Source organism: Arachis hypogaea, chromosome 17, assembly GCF_003086295.3.
Source record: "Arachis hypogaea cultivar Tifrunner chromosome 17, arahy.Tifrunner.gnm2.J5K5, whole genome shotgun sequence".
Taxonomy (NCBI): Eukaryota; Viridiplantae; Streptophyta; class Magnoliopsida; order Fabales; family Fabaceae; genus Arachis; species Arachis hypogaea.
Window position 1 is genome coordinate 108,371,439 of NC_092052.1, and position 22,457 is coordinate 108,393,895.

Consider the following 22,457-nt stretch of genomic DNA (forward strand, 5'->3'; position numbering starts at 1 on the left):
AGGAGTTAGATTCGGATTAAGTGGCGCCTAACTTAATTTTCTGAAGTTAGACGCCATTTGTGTGTACAAATTGAAGTTGTCACTAGGTGGGTGGCGCCTAACTTGACTCCATGGAGTTAGGCGCCACCAATAAAGCTTCTTTTGGCCATTTGATACTGATAGAGTGACGCCTAACTTGATCATTCTAAAGTTAGGCATCAACCCTTAATAATAAAAAAAATGGAGTAGGTAGCGCCTAACTTGGGCTACACCAAGTTAGGCGCCAATAAAGCATTTCATTACGGGGCATATGGCGCCTAACTCCATATTTACAAAGTTAGACACCAACTTTCTCCTTTTGTCCCCATTCAACATTAGCATCATACATCTCCTGAACCAAATCTCATTGATTCGGCCCCCCTTCACCAAATATTTGATTCCCCCAATCCCATCCATACTTTTTTCCTTCCCCATATATTCTCTCCCAAAATAACCTTTGATTAAAGAACCCCCTTCCATACCATTCACCCCCACATGTAACCCCTCTCTCATTCCTTATATCTATATATACTTCCCCTCTCCAAACCAACATCCCCCACCCCCTAATAAATATATATAAAACCGTGACCCCAACCCTTCCCATCCGCGAACCCCCCTTTCTTATATATATATACCCTCCAAAAAAATAAATAAATAAATAAATAAATAATATATATATATATATATATATATATATATATATTAAAAAAATAAAAAACAAAAAACAAGTTTTAATTTTTATCTTTCTTGTCCTTTTATTATTTTTGCCTTCTTTTGAATCAATATTTGTTTTTACTCTTCTATACATTTTTTAGGGCAATTTACTTAAATACATTGTTTCACCCTCAAAATTACGTAAATACATTGTTTCTAAAATGAAGACATAAATATATTGTTTCATGTATCTATATAAACCGCTACTGCCAGTAGCGGTTTACAAGTGAACAGAAACCACTAGTACCTGCCGCGGATTAGGAGCAAACTTGGATGCACAGAAACCGCTAGTACCTGCCACAGTTTCTGTTTGAACTGGCTTGGTCATAAACCGCTACTGCCAGTAGTGGTTTATGTGTGTTGGTTTTCGTGCATAAACTGCTGGAGCCTATAGCAGTTTATGTTTAGTATGTCTGAACGGGACTGCCTATATAAACCATGGAGGGGCCAAATGTGGAGAGGTAGAGTGTTATTCACAAATGGAGGTGGAGGATAGTTTTGTGGCTCTGGTCCACTGCTCTGGAAAAATTTAAAAGAGCAAAAGGCATGGTGTAAAATTTACAGATAGAGAACCGCTTAGTATTTTTATCCGATCTTCGAGTACGTTGCCAGAGATTAAGCTCAGCATATTACGGAAGCTCGGTACGTGCGGGACGAAATGGGTAAAAAAGTTGTTTTACAAGAGTCTCATTGCCGTTGTGTCAACTGGTGTGAGATATGAGACCTTTGTAATAGGGTCGGATGAAGACCTGCAGGTCTTGTTTCATTGCAAGTGTAGTTTTCCGGAGGTGAGGATACCTGAGCTGTTTGCGAAGTTGGAAGATGGTGTGGAGAGCTCTGGGGCATCGGCACCGAATCCTCAGTCGACCACAGTCGGTGGTGCCTCGACATCGATGCCTGTGTTAGCAGCGACAGTTCTGATTCCTGAGCTCGAATGTGCTGGGGCTGTTCATGCAAGTGTGCCTCCTATTGTGCCTGATTTTGAATTTAAGGCCGGACCGGATCGAGTTGAGAATGCACTGCGTCACGATGATTCGGATGAGGAGCCGGTCGATATTGGTGGGAATAGTGATGATGATATTCCAAGAGGTACAGGAATAGCCCATGGAGGTTCCGGTTTTGGAACACAAGAGTACCCTCCCCACCTGTCGTCTTTGAACTTGGAAGCCATCAGCCAACACCAGAATGTAGAGGCAATATTCGATGGGCAGGATATGCATGATGGGTCACCTTTGACTGAATTTTAGATTGGCCAATCGTTCCAGAGTAAGGAGGAAGCCATTCTGAGTGTAAAAGATTATAGCATTCGGCGTGGAGTTGAGTACAGAGTTATGGAGTCAGACAATCTGAAATACCAAGGGAGATGCAAGGAGTTTGGTAATGGGTGCACGTGGTTGATTCGTATAGTCATGCGAAAAAAGGAAGAGCACATGGGAAATTAGGAGGTACAACGGACCACACACGTGTATGGCCAGGTCGATATCAAGCAACCACAAGCAGCTTGATTATCATGTCATATGTGCAAGGATCTTTCCATTGGTTAGAGCTGATGCGTCGGTGTCGATTAAGGTGTTGCAAGAGGCAACGGAGGCGACATATAGTTTCAGGCCTAGTTATCGGAAGGTGTGGTTGGTGAAGCAGAAGGCAGTAGCACAGATCTATGGCGACTGGGAGGAGTCATATGCAGATCTGTCCTGCTGGATCCTTGGGGTGACATCCACCATGGAGGGTTCCATTGCTCTGATAAAGACCTCCCTGGTTAGAGTGGGTGATCAGGTTGATGAAGATAGAGTCTACTTTCATCGCATGTTTTGGACATTCCCTCCATGTATTAAGGCATTCCGACACTGTAAGTCGCTCGTCAGTATCGATGGAACACACCTGTATGGCAAGTATGGAGGGACGTTGTTGTTGGCGATTGCTCAGGATGAGAACTCGAATATTTTGCCTGTTGCATTTACACTCGTGGAGGGGGAAATGCAGAGTCTTGGTTATACTTTCTATCCAATCTTAGAAGACATGTTACTTCACAGCAAGGTATTCTCGTGATATCTGATAGACACAATGGCATCAAGGCTACATTGGAGGCCCCAGATAGTGGTTGGCGACCTCCCCATGCTTACTGGTCATTCTGTATTCGTAATACTGCTGCACATTTTGCCCTTACTTTCAAGGGGCAGGATGCGAGGAGGTGGCTGGTAAATGCCGCTTATGCGAAGACAGAAGCAAAATTTGACAATTGGTTTGTGTTCATACCCTGGGTCGAGCTGTCCGACCCGGGATGTTTAAACAAAGCAACCGATCTCTTCAGGTCGTACTATCTGACCTCTTCTCAAAGAGCTCGGCCAAATTGCCTGGAAAGCCCAATAAAAGGGTCCAGATAGAGGAACACGACCCAAAACCAAAGGTAGCCCAAGCCTATAGAGATAAGGGCGGTTCCCTTGGAGATAAGATGACTTCACTCAAAGATAAGATAAGATAAGATAACTATCTTATCCCCAAAAAGGTCATCCTCTACTATTATAAATACACTGGAGCACCCAGGTATAACTCAAAATCTGATTCTACTAAAAACCTGCTTAATACCCTTGCTAACTTAAGCATCGGAGTCCCTTGCAAGTACCACCACCCTTCGGTGACGAAGGATCAGTAGTGCAGCCAGTCCAACAAGTCGGACACGACAGCTCCGGCCGCCACCCACCAGCCGGACATGTCATCTCCGACCAGTACAGAAGATCTCGTCCGAGATCAACCTACAGTTTCAATCTACAAAAGGAAGCCACAGAATTCGTAAAGACATGCCCACCATGTTAGAAACATGCCAACTTTCACATCGCCCCACCAGAGGAGCTCATCAGCGTAACCTCGCCCTGGCCATTCGCAAAATGGGGACTCGACCTTCTCGGGCCTTTCCATCGGGGATCAGGACAAGTCAAATTCCTCATAGTAGGGGTAGACTACTTCACAAAATAGATCGAGGTAGAACCTCTAGCTAACGCCACTGCTCAAAGAAGTCGAAAATTCCTATATAGAAACATTGTCACAAGGTTCGGGGTTCCATACTCCATCACCACAGATAATGGCACCCAATTCACAGATACAGGCTTCAGAAAGTTAGTGGCCGACTTGAACATAAAACACCAATTCACTTCCGTAGAACATCCCCAAGCCAATGGAGAAGCCGAAGATGCCAACAAAGTCATATTGGCCGGGCTAAAACGAAGATTACAGGACGCAAAGGGAGTCTGGGCTGAAAAGCTCCCACAAGTCCTATGGGCATACCGAACAATGCCACATTCCACCACAAAGGAATCACCCTTCCGATTAGCTTATGGAATGGAGGCAATGATCCTAGTGGAGATTGAAGAAGGGTCGCCCAGAGTGATCCACTATAATGAAGAAGCCAACTCCCAACTTCAAAGGGAAGAACTCGACCTACTTCCAGAAATCCAAGAAAGAGCTCGAATCAGGAAAGAGGCATTGAAACGTCGAATGGCTTCGAGATACAATCAAAAGGTAGTGTCGAGAAGTTTTGCCGAGAACGACCTCATCCTAATCCGAAATGATATCGGAACAACTCGACCTGAAGAAGGAAAGCTAGCAGCAAACTGGAAAGGACCCTACCGAGTCATAGAAGTACTTGGAAAGGGCTACTACAGACTGTCTGAACTCGAAGGGCGAGAGCTTCCTAGGTCATGGCACACCTGCAACCTAAGAAGGTACTATAGCTAGGGGGTGATAAAGGATCTTAGGATAAGGCGCACTCTTTTTCCTAAAACTCCCACATGTATATATCTGCATTTTCTTTTTAAATAAAAATTGTTTAAATCTTCTACAAATTCTCAAGATGCATTAATCTGAAACGTTCATCGCCCGATTATAAAGCTACAGATCGGCAGAAAGTGAAAATCAAATTCAATGCACGATCACGGTAAAGACCAACAAAAATGAAAACCAAATTCGTCAAAAGGTCGACCAAACGAGGATTAAACCCAATTTCTACAAAATCGGCAAAGATGAAAACAGAATAATACAAGAAGTTATCGAAAGTGATCCATAGAAAGGACCTGACGAGGTCTTAATAAAATGAATTACTAAAAAATAACTTAAAGACTGGCCGACGTAAAGAAGTCGGACCAGTCACAATAACCAAAGTTATAAAAAGTAAATCCCTGGAAAAAGGCCTGGCCAGCCCTATAAAAGAAGATTACTAAAATAACTTAGAAGGGCCCGACCTGATGAAGTCGGCCCAGAACATAAATTTATAAAAGTAATCCTTGAAAGAGACCTGAACAAGGTCCAAAAAAGAGGATTACTAAAATAACTTAGAAGGGCCCGACCTGATGAAGTCAGCCCAGAACATAAAGTTATAAAAGTAATCCCTGAAAGAGACCTGAACAAGGTCCAAAAAAGAGGATTACTAAAATAACTTAGAAGGGCCCGGCCTGATGAAGTTGGCCCAAAACATAAAGTTATAAAAGTAATCCCTGAAAGAGACTTGAACAAGGTCCAAAAAAGAGGATTACTAGAAATAACTTAGAAGAGACCGACATGATGAAATTGGTCTCCCACGAACAAGTTATAAAAGTAATCCCTAAAAGAGACCTGACAAAGGTCCAAGAAAGAGGATTACTAGAAATAACTTAGAAAAGACTAACATGACGAAGTCGGCCTCCCAAAAACCTTAAAAAGTAATTCCTAACAGAGACCTCACAAAGGTCCAAACAAAAGGATTACTAGAAATAACTTCAGGCCAAAGTGAGGAAGCCGACATACAAGTTGGATCCAAACATCCACAACCTCAAAGGAATCAAGCCACAAGTATGAAATACAAAGGCAATCCAAAGAGGTCAACAAGACTCGAACACTCCCAAAAAACCTAAAAAGGTACCAAGACAGATGCAGACAGACATGTTATGAAGAACACAAGTTATAATAATAACAAACTCAAGAGGCTACCAAAATCAGCCCCAAGAGCTTGGAAACTACTTTGTTTTTCGAAATAAAGTTGCTAAACAAGAAACTAAGAAAGTAGCAAAAGTCAGAACCACCATTTACAAAATATAAAGTTCAAAAGCCCACAAGACGGGCTATCTACACAAACATCCAGAAAAATTATTGAGGATCCAAAGGCTTCTCAGCAGCATCAACACGGGGTGAAGGAGGACGAGTCGTCTAAAGAGGCACCGCATCCACGGTCCCATCATCCCGGTTCAAGATTTGACAATCAGGTTCTGACTCGGGATGACCAACCTCAGTTGAAGGAGCTGAAGAACTCGGCACAACAGAGACTTTGGCGGCAGGCACAGAAGGAGGTTCAACATCATCATCATCAGGGTCGTCAGGGACAATCTTGCCGTCCTTTACAACATTGTCCAAGCTGAAGAGAGTAAGGTCAAGCTCGGGTGCAAGAACCCGAACCTGCTCCTTCAGGTTCTCATAAGCAGCATTTATGCTGCCTACCAGGTGACCCTGGAGCTAGGTATAATCAGCTCGAGCAGACTCTAAATCCTCCCTGAGATGCATCATTTTCCTATAGGTCGTGACATAGCTCTCCTTGTGCTTCAACGCCGTGTCTTCAGCCAATCTCACAGAAGCCGCCAGGGCAATGAAACTCACCTTCTCACCCTCCAACTCTTTTTCTAACTTGGCCACCTTCACCTCGAGCTCCTCCTTCAAACCCTTCATCTGATCAAACTCCAACTTGGCCTCCTCCATAAAGGCCTTTGTAGCGTGAAGGAAAAGATCTTGGGCAGTTCGATATAAGGTCGCCCCCATGTGTGCCATCTTGATGCTGCTTCGAGTAATAAAATCTAGATGGCGAAGAAGATAAACATCATCAGTAGGAATGGTACCATAAGGACCGATTTGCTGGTCCACAAACTCGACAGCATCAAAGTCAGGGGCATCAAGGTTAAAGGGCTCAGCTGTTTTTTGCTTTTTCGGTGGAGGAGCGCCAGAGGTAGCGACAGAAGCCTGTGGAGGATCAACCAAACGAACCCGAGGAGTAGGGATCATCCTCCTCGGTCCAGGAGAGCTCGGTATGGATGGCTTCGACTGAACCTGAGAGGACCCCTCCCCGGCCATCTTGGCCGAGATGTTCTGAGCTGCAGTAGCTTTCCTCGCCTTTTTAAAGGCCTTCATAGATTCATTGTTTCTCATCATCTCTGGAAAAAACACAAATATTGTTACAAACTGAGAGAAAAAGAAATAAACTCGACAAAATAAGCAAATCGACCACTACCCAGCTCAACTCGGAGGAGAGAGGGATTTCCTAAGAATTTCTTTGTATCAAGATGGGGAGGCTGCCCCCAGTTTTCTTCCAACACAGTCACAAAGGCTTGCTCAGCCTCATCTAACATCTCCCACGTATATTTAGACACCACTACATTCTTTTGCCATTTTAAAGGAAAGGTAGGCTCATCATTCTCATCCAGAAAAAAGGGCCGAGCTCCTTCAACAGCTCGGACCCTGAAAAAGTAATTCTTGAAGTCGCGAAAAGATTCATCAAACATGGAAAAAACCTTCTTCCCCTGGGAAGCTCAGAAAGAAACGCAGGCGGCCTTCTTCTTAACCACCCTAGGCTTTGTCAAAACAAAGAGATAAACGAAGAGGGATTGCAAAGCAGGGATACCTAGTTCGTGACACAGCAACTGAAAGATTTTTATAAAACCCCAGGAGTTGTGGTGAAGCTGGGATGGAGCTACATTACAAGACCACAAAAGGTTGGTCTCAAAGGGGGTAAAAGGAAGAGTAATACTCATTTGACTAAAAAAGAAGTCGTATGCATAGAAAAAGGGGCGTTCTCCAACAATTTGGGTAGAAAAACAAACCTTTTCTTTAGAATTGGGAGATACAAGCTCATAATTCTTTTCATCACTACCATTACTACAAATCCTATGAAATTGCCTAAGCTGCTGACAAAACTCGGAGTCAACCAACAAAACACACAGAAGAACCATAGAATCCACCCAATCAGCCATTGATGCCAGGGCATCTTGGCCAGTTTCACTGACCTTTTCTTTACTGTTTTTAGGTTAGTTTCATGAATTTCTTTAGGAAATAAGCTAGTTTTGGGTAAATATTCACTTATGCCTTGACTCAAGCATACATTGTGCATTTTACATGATTTCATGAGGATTTTGCATAAGTTTAGTGACAAATATTATGTTGCATTACTCATGACTTGGACTAGAGCTTTGATGCACTTTGTTGCTTAATTTCAGGACCAAAAAGAAGCAAGAAAAGGGGAGGTAGGTTGCAAGATTAATGAGAAAAGTGATTGCCAGTAACACTCTCAAAAAAAGCCATCAATGCCCACGTTAGAGAGTCACGTTAACGAAGTTAACATGAACTCTAACGTGGAGAAGAGAAGTCGAGCCAACGTTAGTGACACTCAACATTGTCACTAACGTTGGCAATTACTCATAAGTGGCCACGTTAGAAGCCACGTTAACCTAGTTAACGTGGCCTCTAACGTTAAAGGGGGGGAAGAGAAGCCAACGTTAGTGACACTCAACATTGTCACTAACGTTGGCCTATGGTGCAAAGTACCACGTTAACTAGTTAACGTGGGAACTAACGTGAAGGATAAAGAGTTGTCGACAACGTTAGTGACACTCAACATTGTCACTAACGTTGAAGCAACCACACAACCCCCAAGAGTCACGTTAGCTTCCACGTTAACTTGGTTAACGTGGAAGCTAACGATGAGAACTGAAGGATGAGCCAACGTTAGTGACACTCAACATTGTCACTAACGTTGGGATGGCTAAAAGATGGCCACGTTAGAAGCCACGTTAACCTAGTTAACGTGGACTCCAACGTGAGACCTAGGGGCACATTGGAACGTTAGTGACAATGTTGAATGTCACTAACGTTCTCGAAGGATGGCAAAGGCGACGTTAGAAGCCACGTTAACCTAGTTAACGTGAGCTTTAACGTGAAGCAAGAAGGGGCACACTGGAACGTTAGTGACAATGTTGAGTGTCACTAACGTTCTCGAAGGTTGACAAGGCAACGTTAAAAGCCACGTTAACCTAGTTAACGTGGGTTTTAACGTGAGGCAAAAGGGGTGCATTGGAACGTTAGTGACAATGTTAAGTGTTACTAACGTTCCCGAACTTGGACTTTCACTAAATGATTAACACTCCTTACGCCCTGAGCTTAAGTCTCTGCCCACTCCGCACTTTCTCTCTGCAAGTAAAGCCAAGCCCAAATAAAGAAAGGAACTGCTTCAAACTCAAGATCCAAAGGCCCAAGACTTAAAGAGTGAACTAGAAGCTGAGAAGAGTAGTATATATAGGAGTAGCTTTGAATTATAAAGGAGTTCTAGAGGCTGAAGAACCACTCTCTGTATTTTACTTTCTTTGCAATTTCTAGTTTTAGGATGTATTCTCTATCTTTGTTTTCATTTTCAAGAGCTATGAACAACTAAACCCCTTTCATTGGGTTAGGGAGCTATGTTGTAATTTGATGGATCAATATTAATTTTCATTGTTCTTCTTCTATCTTTCCTCTTGATTTTACTTGAAAGCTTTCGATCTTCATCCAATTGAGTAGTTATCTTGGAAGAGAAGCTATTCAAACTTGGATCTCTTTTGAACCTTGGAAGAGGAATGAAGAGATCAAGCTAGAAATGCTTTCTCATGCTGGACTAAATTGGGTTTGGATGGGTATGTGACTGTAACCCTCTCAATACTTGGTTTGGGAAATGCATGTGGTATAATCAGTGACCATACTTCATCTCTTCTCATGAGCAATTGACCAAGGAATTGGCTATTGATCAAGATTTGAGAGATTGAATTGCAAGGAATTGCAATTCAATCACTTAAGATTGCCAAGGAGATCAATGAGTGCATTGATTGAGGAAGAGATGAAAATGAACTTGATCCGGAGAATTGCAACATCTCCTAAGCCCAATGAACTCCCCATCTCTAATCTTACCCATTCTCTTTAATTTCTGTGATTTACTTTTATGAGCAAATCCCCCATTCCCATTTATAATTCTGCAATTTATTTTCAGTCATTTACTTCCAGTCCTTTAATTCTAGCATTTACTTTTCTATTATTTACATTCCCGCCATTTTATTTTCTGCAACTCTCAACCCAATTTCTGGATTCGCTCAACTAGAACATTCTTCTAATTAAAGTTGCTTGATCAATCAATCCCTGTGGGATTCGACCTCACTCTATTGTGAGTTTTTACTTGACGACAACTTCGGTACACTTGCCGAAGGAAGATTTGTTGAGAGACAAGTTTTCCCCGCATCAAGTTTATGGCGCCGTTGCCGGGGATTGATTGTGCATCAACAATGATTAGATTGGAAGATCACTAGATTGAGCATTTTATTTTGTGAATTTCATTTTTCTGTTAGAGTGATTTACTTTTTGTTTTAGCTAAACTTCTTCCCTTCTCCCTCTACCCGTTTGTTTTTCTTTGTTATTTTCAATTCTTCTTGCTAACCCACTAACTGTTTGATATATTGCATCACCCACAACTAACAATAACTCTGACACAAATACTGTCTGCACCTATTTTCTCTGCTTGTACTTGTTGGTTGTATGACAGGGAGAAGAAGCGGGGCTTCAACTTCCTTTGATTCTGAACCAGAGAGAACCTTCCTTAGACTAAGGAGGGAGGCAAAAGAAAAACGAGTAGTTGGTGCTGAAGAAAAGGAAGAACAGTTTGAGGAATACTTTGAACCAAACATGGAAGAAAACATGGAAAATCATCATGAAGAAGAGACTCACAACCATGGCAGAGGAGGTGGAGCAAATCATGCTGGGGAGGATAGAAGAGTTTTGGGCTCTTACATTAATCCAAACCCAGGCAATTGTGGAAGTAGCATCCAAAATCCAACAATCCATGCCAACAACTTTGAACTTAAACCACAGCTCATCACCCTTGTTCAGAACAACTGTTCGTTTAGAGGAGGTGTTCAAGAAGATCCCAACCAATATTTGACCACCTTCCTGAGAATATGTGACACAGTGAAATCTAATGGTGTTCATCCTGACGCCTATAGATTGCTCTTATTTCCCTTCTCACTCAGAGACAAGGCAGCCAAGTGGCTGGAATCCTTCCCAAGGGAGAGCTTGACAACTTGGGAGGATATGGTGAACAAATTCTTAGCAAGATTCTACCCTCCTCAACGAATCAATAGGCTAAGAGCTGAGGTTAAAACTTTCAGGCAACAAGATGGTGAGACTCTGTATGAAGCATGTGAGAGGTTCAAAGACTTAACAAGGAGGTGTCCACCTGACATGTTCAACGAATGGGTCCAGCTGCACATTTTCTATGAAGGGCTCTCTTATGAGTCAAAGAAGGCAGTAGACCATTCATCTGGAGGGTCCTTGAACAAGAAGAAGACCATTGAGGAAGCCGTAGATGTTATTGAAATAGTAGCAGAAAACGACTACTTCTATGCTTCCGAAAGAGGGAACACAAGAGGAGTGATGGAGCTAAATAATGTAGACGCTCTGTTGGCCCAAAACAAGCTCATTACCCAGCAGCTGGCTGACCTCACCAAGAAGATGGAGATGAACCAAGTAGCAGCAATCTCCACTTCATCAACAACACAAGAAGGAGTAAACCAAGAAGCAGAAGGGAGTCAGGAGCAAGCCAACTACATTGGGAATTCACCAAGGAAAAACTATGATCCATACTCCAAGACTTACAACCCTGGATGGAGAAATCACCCGAACTTTGGGTGGGGAAGTGAGCAAGATCAAAACCAAGACCAGAGATGTTACAACTCCAACAACAATGTAGCTCACCAACAATTCACCCAAAGGACATCTCAACACCCCCACAACAACACTTCTCCACATACTCATCAAAACCAAAACAGCACATCTGCTCCGAATCACCCATCAATTGATGACAAGCTCTCTAAGATCGAAACCTTAATTGAAGGAGTATGCAAAGACATTCGAAATAGTAAAGCATTCAGAGAGGAAGTGCAGTCAAACATGCAGAATCAAAATGCTGCCATCAAGAAACTGGAGACACAAATCAGTTATCTATTTAAGCAGCTTCCTAACCACAACCTTTGCTATGATGCCAATTCAAGCAAAAGGGAGGAGTGTCAAGCTATCACACTTAGGAGTGGGAAGGAACTGAAGGAACTGCCCCAAAAACCACAAGAAGAAAGCTCAAATGAAAAGGGAAAAGAGCAAGATGGAGTTCAACCTCCCACGCCAAGTCCGCAGAAAGAAAAAGGGATGCCACAACTCAACGTCTCAAGAGCTCCATACCCCCAGCTATTGAAGAAAAAGGAAGATGACAACCAGTTCTTGAGATTTTTGGAAATCTTCAAGAAGCTACAAATCAACATACCATTTGCTGAAGCCATAGAACAAATGCCACTTTATGCCAAGTTTTTGAAGGAGCTAATGACTAAGAAGAGAAGCTGGAAGAACAATGAGACTGTGATACTAACTGAAGAGTGCAGTGCTATCATTCAGCATAAACTACCTCAGAAACTGAAGGATCCTGGGAGTTTTCAGATCCCTTGCATTATAGGAGAAATCACAGTAGAAAAGGCTCTTTGTGACTTAGGGGCCAGCATCAATTTGATGTCAGTAGCTATGATGAGAAAGATGAAAATTGAGGAGGCTAAACCAACAAAAATGGCTCTACAACTGGCAGACCGATCGTTCAAATTCCCTCACGGGATAGTGGAGGATTTGCTAGTAAAAGTAGGAGATTTCATATTCCCAGCAGATTTTGTGGTGCTGGACATGCAGGAAGACGCCAAAACCTCCATCATTTTGGGAAGGCCATTCTTGGCCACTGCTGGAGCTGTCATTGATGTTCAAAAAGGTGACCTCACCCTTAGATTACACAATGAAAAGATGACATTCAATGTGTTCAAGGCCATGAGTTATCCACCGGAACAATTGGGGGAATGCATGAGGTTAGATGCACTTGAGGATGAAGTGCAGGAGAATTTTGAAGAAGATGAACCTGAAGAGAACGAGAGATTGGTGGAGGAAGAATCTGAATCAAGTGAAGAGGTAGCTACAACAGAAACACATATACCAGATGCACCAAAGGAAGGGAGCAAAAAATCAGAAGCACCCAAACTTGAACTCAAAGCATTGCCACCCACTCTCAAATTTGCATATCTAGGAGAAAATGAAAACTACCCAGTGATCATAAATTCATCCCTCAGTCAAGATCAAGAAGACGAGCTACTCAAGGTGCTGCGGGAGCATAAGGATGCCATTGGATGGACCCTTGCTGACTTGAAGGGAATCAGTTCAGCCATATGCATGCATAAAATACTGTTGGAAGATGACGCCAAGCCATCCATTCAATCCCAAAGAAGGCTGAACCCAATCATGAAGGAAGTGGTATAGAAAGAGGTTATGAAGCCTTGGCAAGGAGGAGTCATATACCCAATTTCGGACAGTCCTTGGGTTAGCCCCATACATGTTGTACCAAAGAAGGGAGGGATCACTGTGGTTACCAATGAGAAGAACGAGCTCATACCTACAAGGACCGTCACAGGATGGCAGATGTGCATAGACTACAGGAAGCTCAATGAGGCTACACGAAAGGACTATTTTCCCCTTCCATTCATGGATCAGATGTTGGAAAGACTTGCAGGGCACGCTTATTATTGTTTTCTCGACGGTTATTCAGGTTACAACCAAATAGTGGTTGATCCAAGAGACCAAGAGAAAACCTCATTTACCTGTCCGTATGGAGTGTTTGCCTATAGGCGCATGCCATTTGGGTTATGTAATGCCCCTGCAACTTTCCAACGCTGCATGCTTTCTATCTTTTCAGATATGATAGAAAAATTCATTGAAGTTTTTATGGATGATTTCTCGGTATTCGGAGATTCTTTTCCTAGTTGCCTACATCACCTCACCTTGGTATTGAAAAGGTGCCAAGAGACCAACTTGGTCTTGAACTGGGAAAAATGCCACTTCATGGTGACAGGGGGAATAGTCCTTGGTCACAAAGTCTCTCACCAAGGCATTGAGGTTGATAGAGCTAAAGTAGAACTTATTGAAAAACTACCTCCACCCAGTGATGTCAAGGCAATTAGAAGTTTTTTAGGGCATGCTGGTTTTTACAGAAGATTTATTAAAGATTTTTCAAAGATAGCCAAGCCCTTAAGCAATCTCCTCGTATCTGATACACCATTCATCTTTGATGAAACCTGCATGCTAGCATTTGCACATTTGAAAATGAGGTTATCCTCTGCTCCTATCATTTCTCCACCTGATTGGAACCTACCATTTGAATTGATGTGCGATGCATCTGATTTTGCAGTTGGGGCAGTGTTAGGACAAAGGAAAGATAACCTAGTTCGTGTGATATACTATGCTAGCAAAGTCCTTAATGAAACTCAAAGAAATTATACCATTACTGAAAAGGAGTTGCTAGCAATAGTTTTTGCATTTGACAAATTTAGATCATACCTCATTGGTGCTAAAGTGATCGTTTTTACAGATCACACAGCACTTAAATATTTGTTTGCCAAGCAAGAATCGAAGCCAAGACTAATAAGGTGGATCTTACTGTTGCAGGAATTCGATATTGAAATCAGAGACAAGAAGGGAGTGGAAAACAAGGTGGCAGATCACTTATCTAGAATCCCTCATGATCAAGGTGGAGAAAATGATACGAATGTTAACGAGCTCTTCCCTGATGAGCAGTTGATGACAGTTCATAAAGCACCATGGTTCGCAGATATTGCAAATTTCAAGGCAACTGGAGCATTACCCCCAGGGATCAATAAACATCAAAAGAGGAAGCTCATGAATGATGCAAAATACTTTGTCTGGGACGAGCCATATCTCTTCAAGAAATGTTCAGATGGAATTCTTAGAAGATGTGTCTCGGAAGAGAAAGGGAGAGAAGTCCTGTGGAACTGCCACGGTTCATGCTATGGCGGGCACTTTGAAGGGGACAGAACTGCAGCAAAGGTGTTACAAAGCGGATTCTTTTGGCCCACTCTTTTCAAGGATGCCAAAGAACTAGTAAAAAGCTGCAATGAATGCCAAAGATCTGGAAACCTGCCCAAAAGAAACGCCATGCCACAAAATTTCATCTTGGAATTTGAACTGTTTGATGTGTGGGGAATTGATTTCATGGGACCATTCCCAACCTCATATGCAAACAATTACATCCTGGTAGCAGTAGATTATGTTTCCAAGTGGGTAAAGGCTATTGCAACCCCAACTAATGATAACAAGGTAGTCATGAACTTCCTCAGGAAGAATATCTTTAGCCGGTTTGGAGTCCCAAGAGCCCTCATCAGTAATGGAGGGAGCCACTTTTGTAACAAACCACTAGAAGCTCTCCTCTTACGATATGGGGTAAAACACAAAGTAGCCACACCTTACCATCCTCAAACAAGTGTGCAAACTGAGATATCCAACAGAGAGCTGAAGAGGATCCTGGAAAAGACTGTGGGCGCATCTAGAAAGGATTGGTCGAAGAAGTTGGATGATACTCTGTGGGCATACAGAACAGCATTCAAAACCCCACTTGGAATGTCTCCATATCAATTAGTCTATGGGAAAGCTTGTCATTTACCACTGGAGCTGGAACATAAAGCTCTTTGGGCTATCAAGATACTAAATTTTGACAGCATTGCTGCTGGTGCAAAAAGAATCTTGCAACTGCAAGAGATGGAGGAATTCAGGTCACAAGCCTATGAAAACACTAAGATGTATAAAGAGAAGGCAAAGAGAAAACATGACATGCATTTGGCACCCAGGAGTTTCGAAAAAGGGCAGCAAGTACTCCTTTACAATTCTAAATTAAGGCTGTTCCCAGGAAAACTCAAGTCAAGGTGGTCCGGACCTTTCTTGGTTACAAAAGTATCACCATATGGCCATATCGAAATCACGGATGAAGGTTCAAAGAGGACTTTTACAGTGAATGGACAAAGACTCAAGCATTATCTGGGCAACATGGGGGAAGACCCCAGAGTAAAGTACCATCTCAAATAATTAAGAACTCGTCGAGCTAGCGACGATAAAAGAGCGCTCTGTTGGGAGGCAACCCGACCTCAGGTAGTTTCAATTTCATCTTTATTTCAATAAAAGTCACAAGTGGTTTCCCCTGTATTGAAAGGAGCTAAGTTTTGTGTTTCACACCAGAATAATCCAAGAGTGATGGTGTAATTCTAAGTTTGGTGTTCCACTAAAGGACATTGGTTAGAATTACACCCCACTCCCAAAAGAACATTGCTAGCTCCATCCAACCAAGAGAAACCACTTAGGTGTAGTTAGACTATAGGTGATCATTGCTTTGTTGATAACAAGATATGAGGGTCTCTGCATATATGCAATGTTGTGTACTGGGCAAAGAACTAAGTTTGGTGTTCACACACCAAACTGAGTTCAAGAGGCACAAGCATACATATAAGCTAACTATGACTCAAGTGCTTTGGGAACAAGCAACTTCCAGTGACCTTGTAGGAATCTTATAAGGAAATGGTGCACCTTCATCCAAAGAAGCGAGGCAGCAAAAACTAGGAGGATGACAAAGAGAGAGGGGGACTAGAGATCATCACCCGAAGGTTGTATTGTTACCTAATTCCATTGTACTTAGAATTGTTGAAAGGTGGAGTTCCGAATTGCACTTTTGATTTGTAGTTACTTGCAGTTGAACTTCTTTTTAAAATTCTGTCTTTTAAGTTTTCCTTCTGAATAGGTCCATGATTTCTGGTTTAAATGTCACTGCATCATTCCCTTATTTACTCGTAAGCTTGTCCCTTTTTATCAAATGAAGAAGAGAATGTTTATGTTCTTAAAAGACCAGAGTAGGGTTCCTAATGTGGAGGTGCATTCATGAATCTTTGGGGTAGTCATAAGTTAGCTAAGTTGGTTCAACCACAAGGTTAGGAGGACAACTATCTATTCTGAATACTTGACTTTGGATATACCCATGAGACTGAGCATATGACAAGATCCTAATAAGAGAAAAGGGAAAGAATAATGGAAGTGAAAAAAAAAAACAAAAGAAAAAGAGTAAGCAATAAGGCTAGGCATCAATGGTTTTAATCTTGAGGCAAGTGTCTGTGGTGCTCCTGTGTGAGGGATCTACTTGGATGAATAAGCTCTTAGGGGTGCTTTATCACTTGGTAACTTGGGTTAACTAACCCAGGATTATTAGCTGAAAATCCACTATCAAGAGTAACCCTCACTACAGAGCATTTAGTAACCCAAAGAGGTGCTGGACACCAAGGTCTCAAGAAAAGAAAATAAATAAACTATATGCCTGTGGTGTGTATGTATGGGGGAGAGACTTGAGGGAGTAAGTCCTTAGGGGTGCTTCAACACCTAGCACCTTGAACCAACTGGTTCGGGAGTGTTGGCTGAAAGCTTATCTTAAAGAGTTGCCCCCTTACAGAGCACTTAGCCTAAATAACACAAATAACGCTTGAAATAACAATAAAAGGATCAATGAATAAAAGTCTCATGAGATATAAACAAAGTAAGTGTTTAGGGACATGATAAAGGTCTGAAAGCCAGTAATGGAATGAACCTAAGTTGCTATGCATGAAACCACCATAAAATCAGTAATATGACTTCCACAAGAATGACTCATTCCTCTGGATATTCCATTCATCATTTTCTTGTTCCAGTACTTGCTTAGGGACAAGCAAGCTTTAAGTTTGGTGTTGTGATGCCAAGACATCTTGGCCAGTTTCACTGACCTTTTCTTTACTGTTTTTAGGTTAGTTTCATGCATTTCTTTAGGAAATAAGCTAGTTTTGGGTAAATATTCACTTATGCCTTGACTCAAGCATACATTGTGCATTTTACATGATTTCATGAGGATTTTGCATAAGTTTAGTGACAAATATTATGTTGCATTACTCATGACTTGGACTAGAGCTTTGATGCACTTTGTTGCTTGATTTCAGGACCAAAAAGAAGCAAGAAAAGGGGAGGTAACTTGCAAGATTAATGAGAAAAGTGATTGCCAATAACACTCTCAAAAAAAGCCATCAATGCCCACGTTAGAGAGTCACGTTAACCAAGTTAACGTGAACTCTAACGTGGAGAAGAGAAGTTGAGCCAACGTTAGTGACACTCAACATTGTCACTAACGTTGGCAATTACTCATAAGTGGCCACGTTAGAAGCCACATTAACCTAGTTAACATGGCCTCTAACGTTAAAGGGGGGGGAAGAGAAGCCAACGTTAGTGACACTCAACATTGTCACTAACGTTGGCCTATGGTGCAAAGTACCACGTTAACTTGGTTAACGTGGAAACTAACGTGAAGGATGAAGAGTTGTCGACAACGTTAGTGACACTCAACATTGTCACTAACGTTGAAGCAACCACACAACCCCCAAGAGTCATGTTAACTTCCACGTTAACTTGGTTAACGTGGAAGCTAACGATGAGAACTGAAGGATGAGCCAACGTTAGTGACACTCAACATTGTCACTAACGTTGGGATGGCTAAAAGATGGCCACGTTAGAAGCCACGTTAACCTAGTTAACGTGGACTCCAACGTGAGACCTAGGGGCACATTGGAACGTTAGTGACAATGTTGAATGTCACTAACGTTCTCGAAGGATGGCAAAGGCGACGTTAGAAGCCACGTTAACCTAGTTAACGTGAGCTTTAACGTGAAGCAAGAAGGGGCACACTGGGACGTTAGTGACAATGTTGAGTGTCACTAACGTTTTCGAAGGTTGACAAGGCAACGTTAAAAGCCACGTTAACCTAGTTAACGTGGGTTTTAACGTGAAGCAAAAGGGGTGCATTGGAACGTTAGTGACAATGTTAAGTGTCACTAACGTTCCCGAACTTGGACTTTCACTAAATGATTAACACTCCTTACGCCCTGAGCTTAAGTCTCTGCCCACTCCGCACTTTCTCTCTGCAAGTAAAGCCAAGCCCAAATAAAGAAAGGAACTGCTTCAAACTCAAGATCCAAAGGCCCAAGACTTGAAGAGTGAACTAGAAGCTGAGAAGAGTAGTATATATAGGAGTAGCTTTGAATTGTAAAGGAGTTCTAGAGGCTGAAGAACCACTCTCTGTATTTTACTTTCTTTGCAATTTCTAGTTTTAGGATGTATTCTCCATCTTTGTTTTCATTTTCAAGAGCTATGAACAACTAAACCCCTTTCATTGGGTTAGGGAGCTCTGTTGTAATTTGATGGATCAATACCAATTTTCATTGTTCTTCTTCTATCTTTCCTCTTGATTTTACTTGAAAGCTTTCGATCTTCATCCAATTGAGTAGTTATCTTGGAAGGGAAGCTATTCAAACTTGGATCTCTTTTGAACCTTGGAAGAGGAATGAAGAGATCAAGCTAGAAATGCTTTCTCATGCTGGACCAAATTGGGTTTGGATGGGTATGTGACTGTAACCCTCTCAATACTTGGTTTGGAAAATGCATGTGGTATAATCAGTGACCATACTTCATCTCTTCTCATAAGCAATTGACCAAGAAATTGGCTATTGATCAAGATTTGAGAGATTGAATTGCAAGGAATTGCAATTCAATCACTTAAGATTGCCAAGGAGATCAATGAGTGCATTGATTGAGGAAGAGATGAAAATGAACTTGATCCGGAGAATTGCAACATCTCCTAAGCCCAATGAACTCCCCATCTCTAATCTTACCCATTCTCTTTAATTTCTGCGATTTACTTTTATGAGCAAATCCCCCATTCCCATTTATAATTCTGCAATTTATTTTCAGTCATTTACTTCCAGTCCTTTAATTCTAGCATTTACTTTTCTGTTATTTACATTCCCGCCATTTTATTTTCTGCAACTCTCAACCCAATTTCTGGATTCGCTCAACTAGAACATTCTTCTAATTAAAGTTGCTTGATCAATCAATCCCTGTGGGATTCGACCTCACTCTATTGTGAGTTTTTACTTGACGACAACTTCGGTACACTTGCCGAAGGAAGATTTGTTGAGAGACAAGTTTTCCCCGCATCAGCCATGCCCTCAGGGACTTGGGAAGACGTCTTAACAATATTTTTGCGAGAAGACATGAGGTCAACTAGTCCTACAGCAAGAAAGAAAGAAATAGATTACTAACCAAAATATCTCGGGCAAAGTCAAAATCAACTCATAGCAGAGCATGACTCAAGCATATAAACAAGTAAAAGAAAAACCCCAAGACAAGGTCCAGGGGCATCCTTTGGAGGCAGTGACAGAGTAAGGACTCAGAAAAAATCTATAAAGCTAACATCCCAACAAAACTATCAGCAAAGAAAAGTCCTTTTCCAAAAGGCAACATCCCGAGAAGACAGAGATAAAATCAAGTCATCGAAGGAGCAACAATAAATAGCAGTTCAATCAGAAAATAGACAAAAAAAATGCCAAAAGGAGGACAACAAAGACGCAACCTTTTCAAGAGAACCAAATAAAGTCATTATCACAGAAAGCTACAAAATCAAATAAAAAGGCGACAAAACATGCAAAGCCCTGAAAAACCTCAATCATCGGGAGAAATGACAGAAACATGCATCATAGCAATAATTGAGCATAACGACGTGAAAAGGTTCAAGCTTTCCAGCATACGTTCAAAACGAAAAATAAAAAAACCGAAGGCAAAGCGGTGAAAGAAGTAAAGAAGCAGAAAGTAGAAACCAACTTGGAAAAAGGGGAAAGCTTCAAAGAAATCGAAGACGGAAGATAGAATCTGGAATCGCCTTTCAAAGCAAGAAAAGCACTAACAATCACCAAGCAACGTCGCAGGGAGAAACGCAAAAATACAAATTTTAGGCGAGAACAGAAAGTGAGAAAGAAAAGGGAAGTTATGATAAAGAAACATAGAAGAGAAACCGTTTTCCTGAGTGTAAAATTCAAAATAAAAAGGCTAGAGAAACGGAGCATTAAAAATCAATTAATGAGGTATTAAACCTCGCACATTCCAAGACCAGAGCGCTAATACAAAGCGCGCGCTTTTAGAAGAAACGAAAAGAAAACGTTTCGCATTCAAAAGAAGACACTACAAAGAGAAAGTCGACAAAATGCTCGAGTTCGGCTTCACCAGAGAAGGATCGAAGTCTCAAAACTAAGACTCGACCTCAAAAGAAAGACCGAGCTCGAGCAGGGGCACTGCTCATACCCTGGGTCGAGCTGTCCGACCCGGGATGTTTAGCGACAAAGCAACCAACCTCTTCAGGTCGTACTATCCGACCTCTTCTCAAAGAGCTCGGCCAAATTGCCTGGAAAGCCCAATAAAAGGGCCCAGATAGAGGAACACGACCCAAAACCAAAGGTAGCCCAAGCCTATAGAGATAAGGGCGGTTCCCTTGGAGATAAGATGACTTCACTCAAAGATAAGATAAGATAAGATAAGATAACTATCTTATCCCAGAAAGGTCATCCTCTACTATTATAAATACACTGGAGCACCCAGGTATAACTCATACTCTGATTATACTAAAAACATTCTTAATACCCTTGCTAACTTAAGTATCGGAGTCCCTTGCAGGTACCACCACCCTCCAATGACGAAGGATCAGCAACGCAGCCAGTCCAACAAGTCGGACACGATAGCTCCGGCCGCCACCCACCAGCCGGATATGTCATCTCCGACAGTACAAAAGATCTCGTCCGAGATCAACCTACAGTTTCAGGTAACCCTTGGAACAGTTTGATATAATGAGGACAGAGAATCCGGCCATGTGTGATTGGACAAACAAGATGGAGTATGAGAGGTGACACAGCACAAGGATGGGGGGAGACGATATGGTCACATGACGACCAACATTTCTGAGTGTGTGAACTCTGTTTTGAAGGGCACAAGAAATCTACCAGTGACGTCCTTGGTTAAGTCAACCTATCTCCGGCTGGCTGAGTTGTTTGTTGTCCATGGGCAGACAGCAGAGCCACAGTTAGGGTCCAGGCACCAGTATTCGCAGGCACTTGTTAAGGCCATTGAGCGGAACTTGAAGGATTCGAGGTGCTTCACCGTGACTGTGTTCGATAGGCATCTACTTGACTATACAGTGGCAGAGATTACCCCCACAGGCAAATTCTCGTTGGGTAGCTACCGGGTTTCCCTAAGGGATCGCACCTACGATTGTGGATACTTCCACGCGCTGCACTACCCCTGTTTCCATGCCATCGCATGCTGTGCTCAGTCACGGCTAGATTGGCCACTTACGTCGATGAAGTCTACAGCATGTCTGAGGTATTTAAGTTGTATCAGATGTCCTTTGCACTGTGTATTCTAGAGGGACTTTGGCCCCCGTATGACGGTCCGACTGTGAACCCCGACCCGAACATGAGACGGGCAAGAGAAGGACGACCACGGTCCACCCGCATCCGCAACAACATGATGAAGCTGACACCAGTCGACCGAAGCGGTGTGGCCTGTGCAGGCAACCCGGTCACACCCGAAGGGGTTGCCCTCAGCGAGGTTCTACCAGCGGCATCTAGATTTATCATGGTTTAGTCCCTTTGTATTAGTTTACGTGTTAGTTTGGCAGTTATCATTTTAGTCTTTGTTCTTATGAATATGTCCCTTTGTATCACCGGTGACTTTAATTGTGATCAGTTTATTAGTTAACCTTAATTCGAGTAGGTGTTTATCACTTTTCGTTTACTTATCATGGTTTAGTTCCATTATACAAATGATCATATAGTCATCACGGTTGGTGTATCAATAGCCATATAATAGTAAATGATATTCCAAAATAATATCATCCATAATAATTAAACATAAAGTCCCTAACGAGTAGCAATGAATCCCAAATA

At 42.2% G+C, this 22,457-nt stretch overlaps 1 protein-coding gene and 1 non-coding gene across 2 annotated transcripts; one reads left to right on the forward strand and one right to left on the reverse strand.

Annotated features, from left to right (window-relative positions):
• Positions 1–2,199: 2,199 nt before the first annotated feature.
• LOC112763627 (uncharacterized) lies at positions 2,200–2,781 on the forward strand. The gene has a single exon (XM_025809251.1). The coding sequence runs from the start codon at positions 2,200–2,202 to the stop codon at positions 2,779–2,781; it is 582 nt and encodes a 193-aa protein (XP_025665036.1).
• Positions 2,782–10,896: 8,115 nt separating this feature from the next.
• On the reverse strand, positions 10,897–11,000 carry LOC112768634 (small nucleolar RNA R71). The gene has a single exon (XR_003186039.1). It is a non-coding gene; the product is annotated as a small nucleolar RNA R71 (small nucleolar RNA).
• Positions 11,001–22,457: the final 11,457 nt, after the last annotated feature.

What these genes read in the sequence shown, in the direction of transcription:
- LOC112763627 (XM_025809251.1), top strand. Translation starts at nt 2,200, where the DNA reads ATGGCCAGGTCGATATCAAGCAACCACAAGCAGCTTGATTATCATGTC.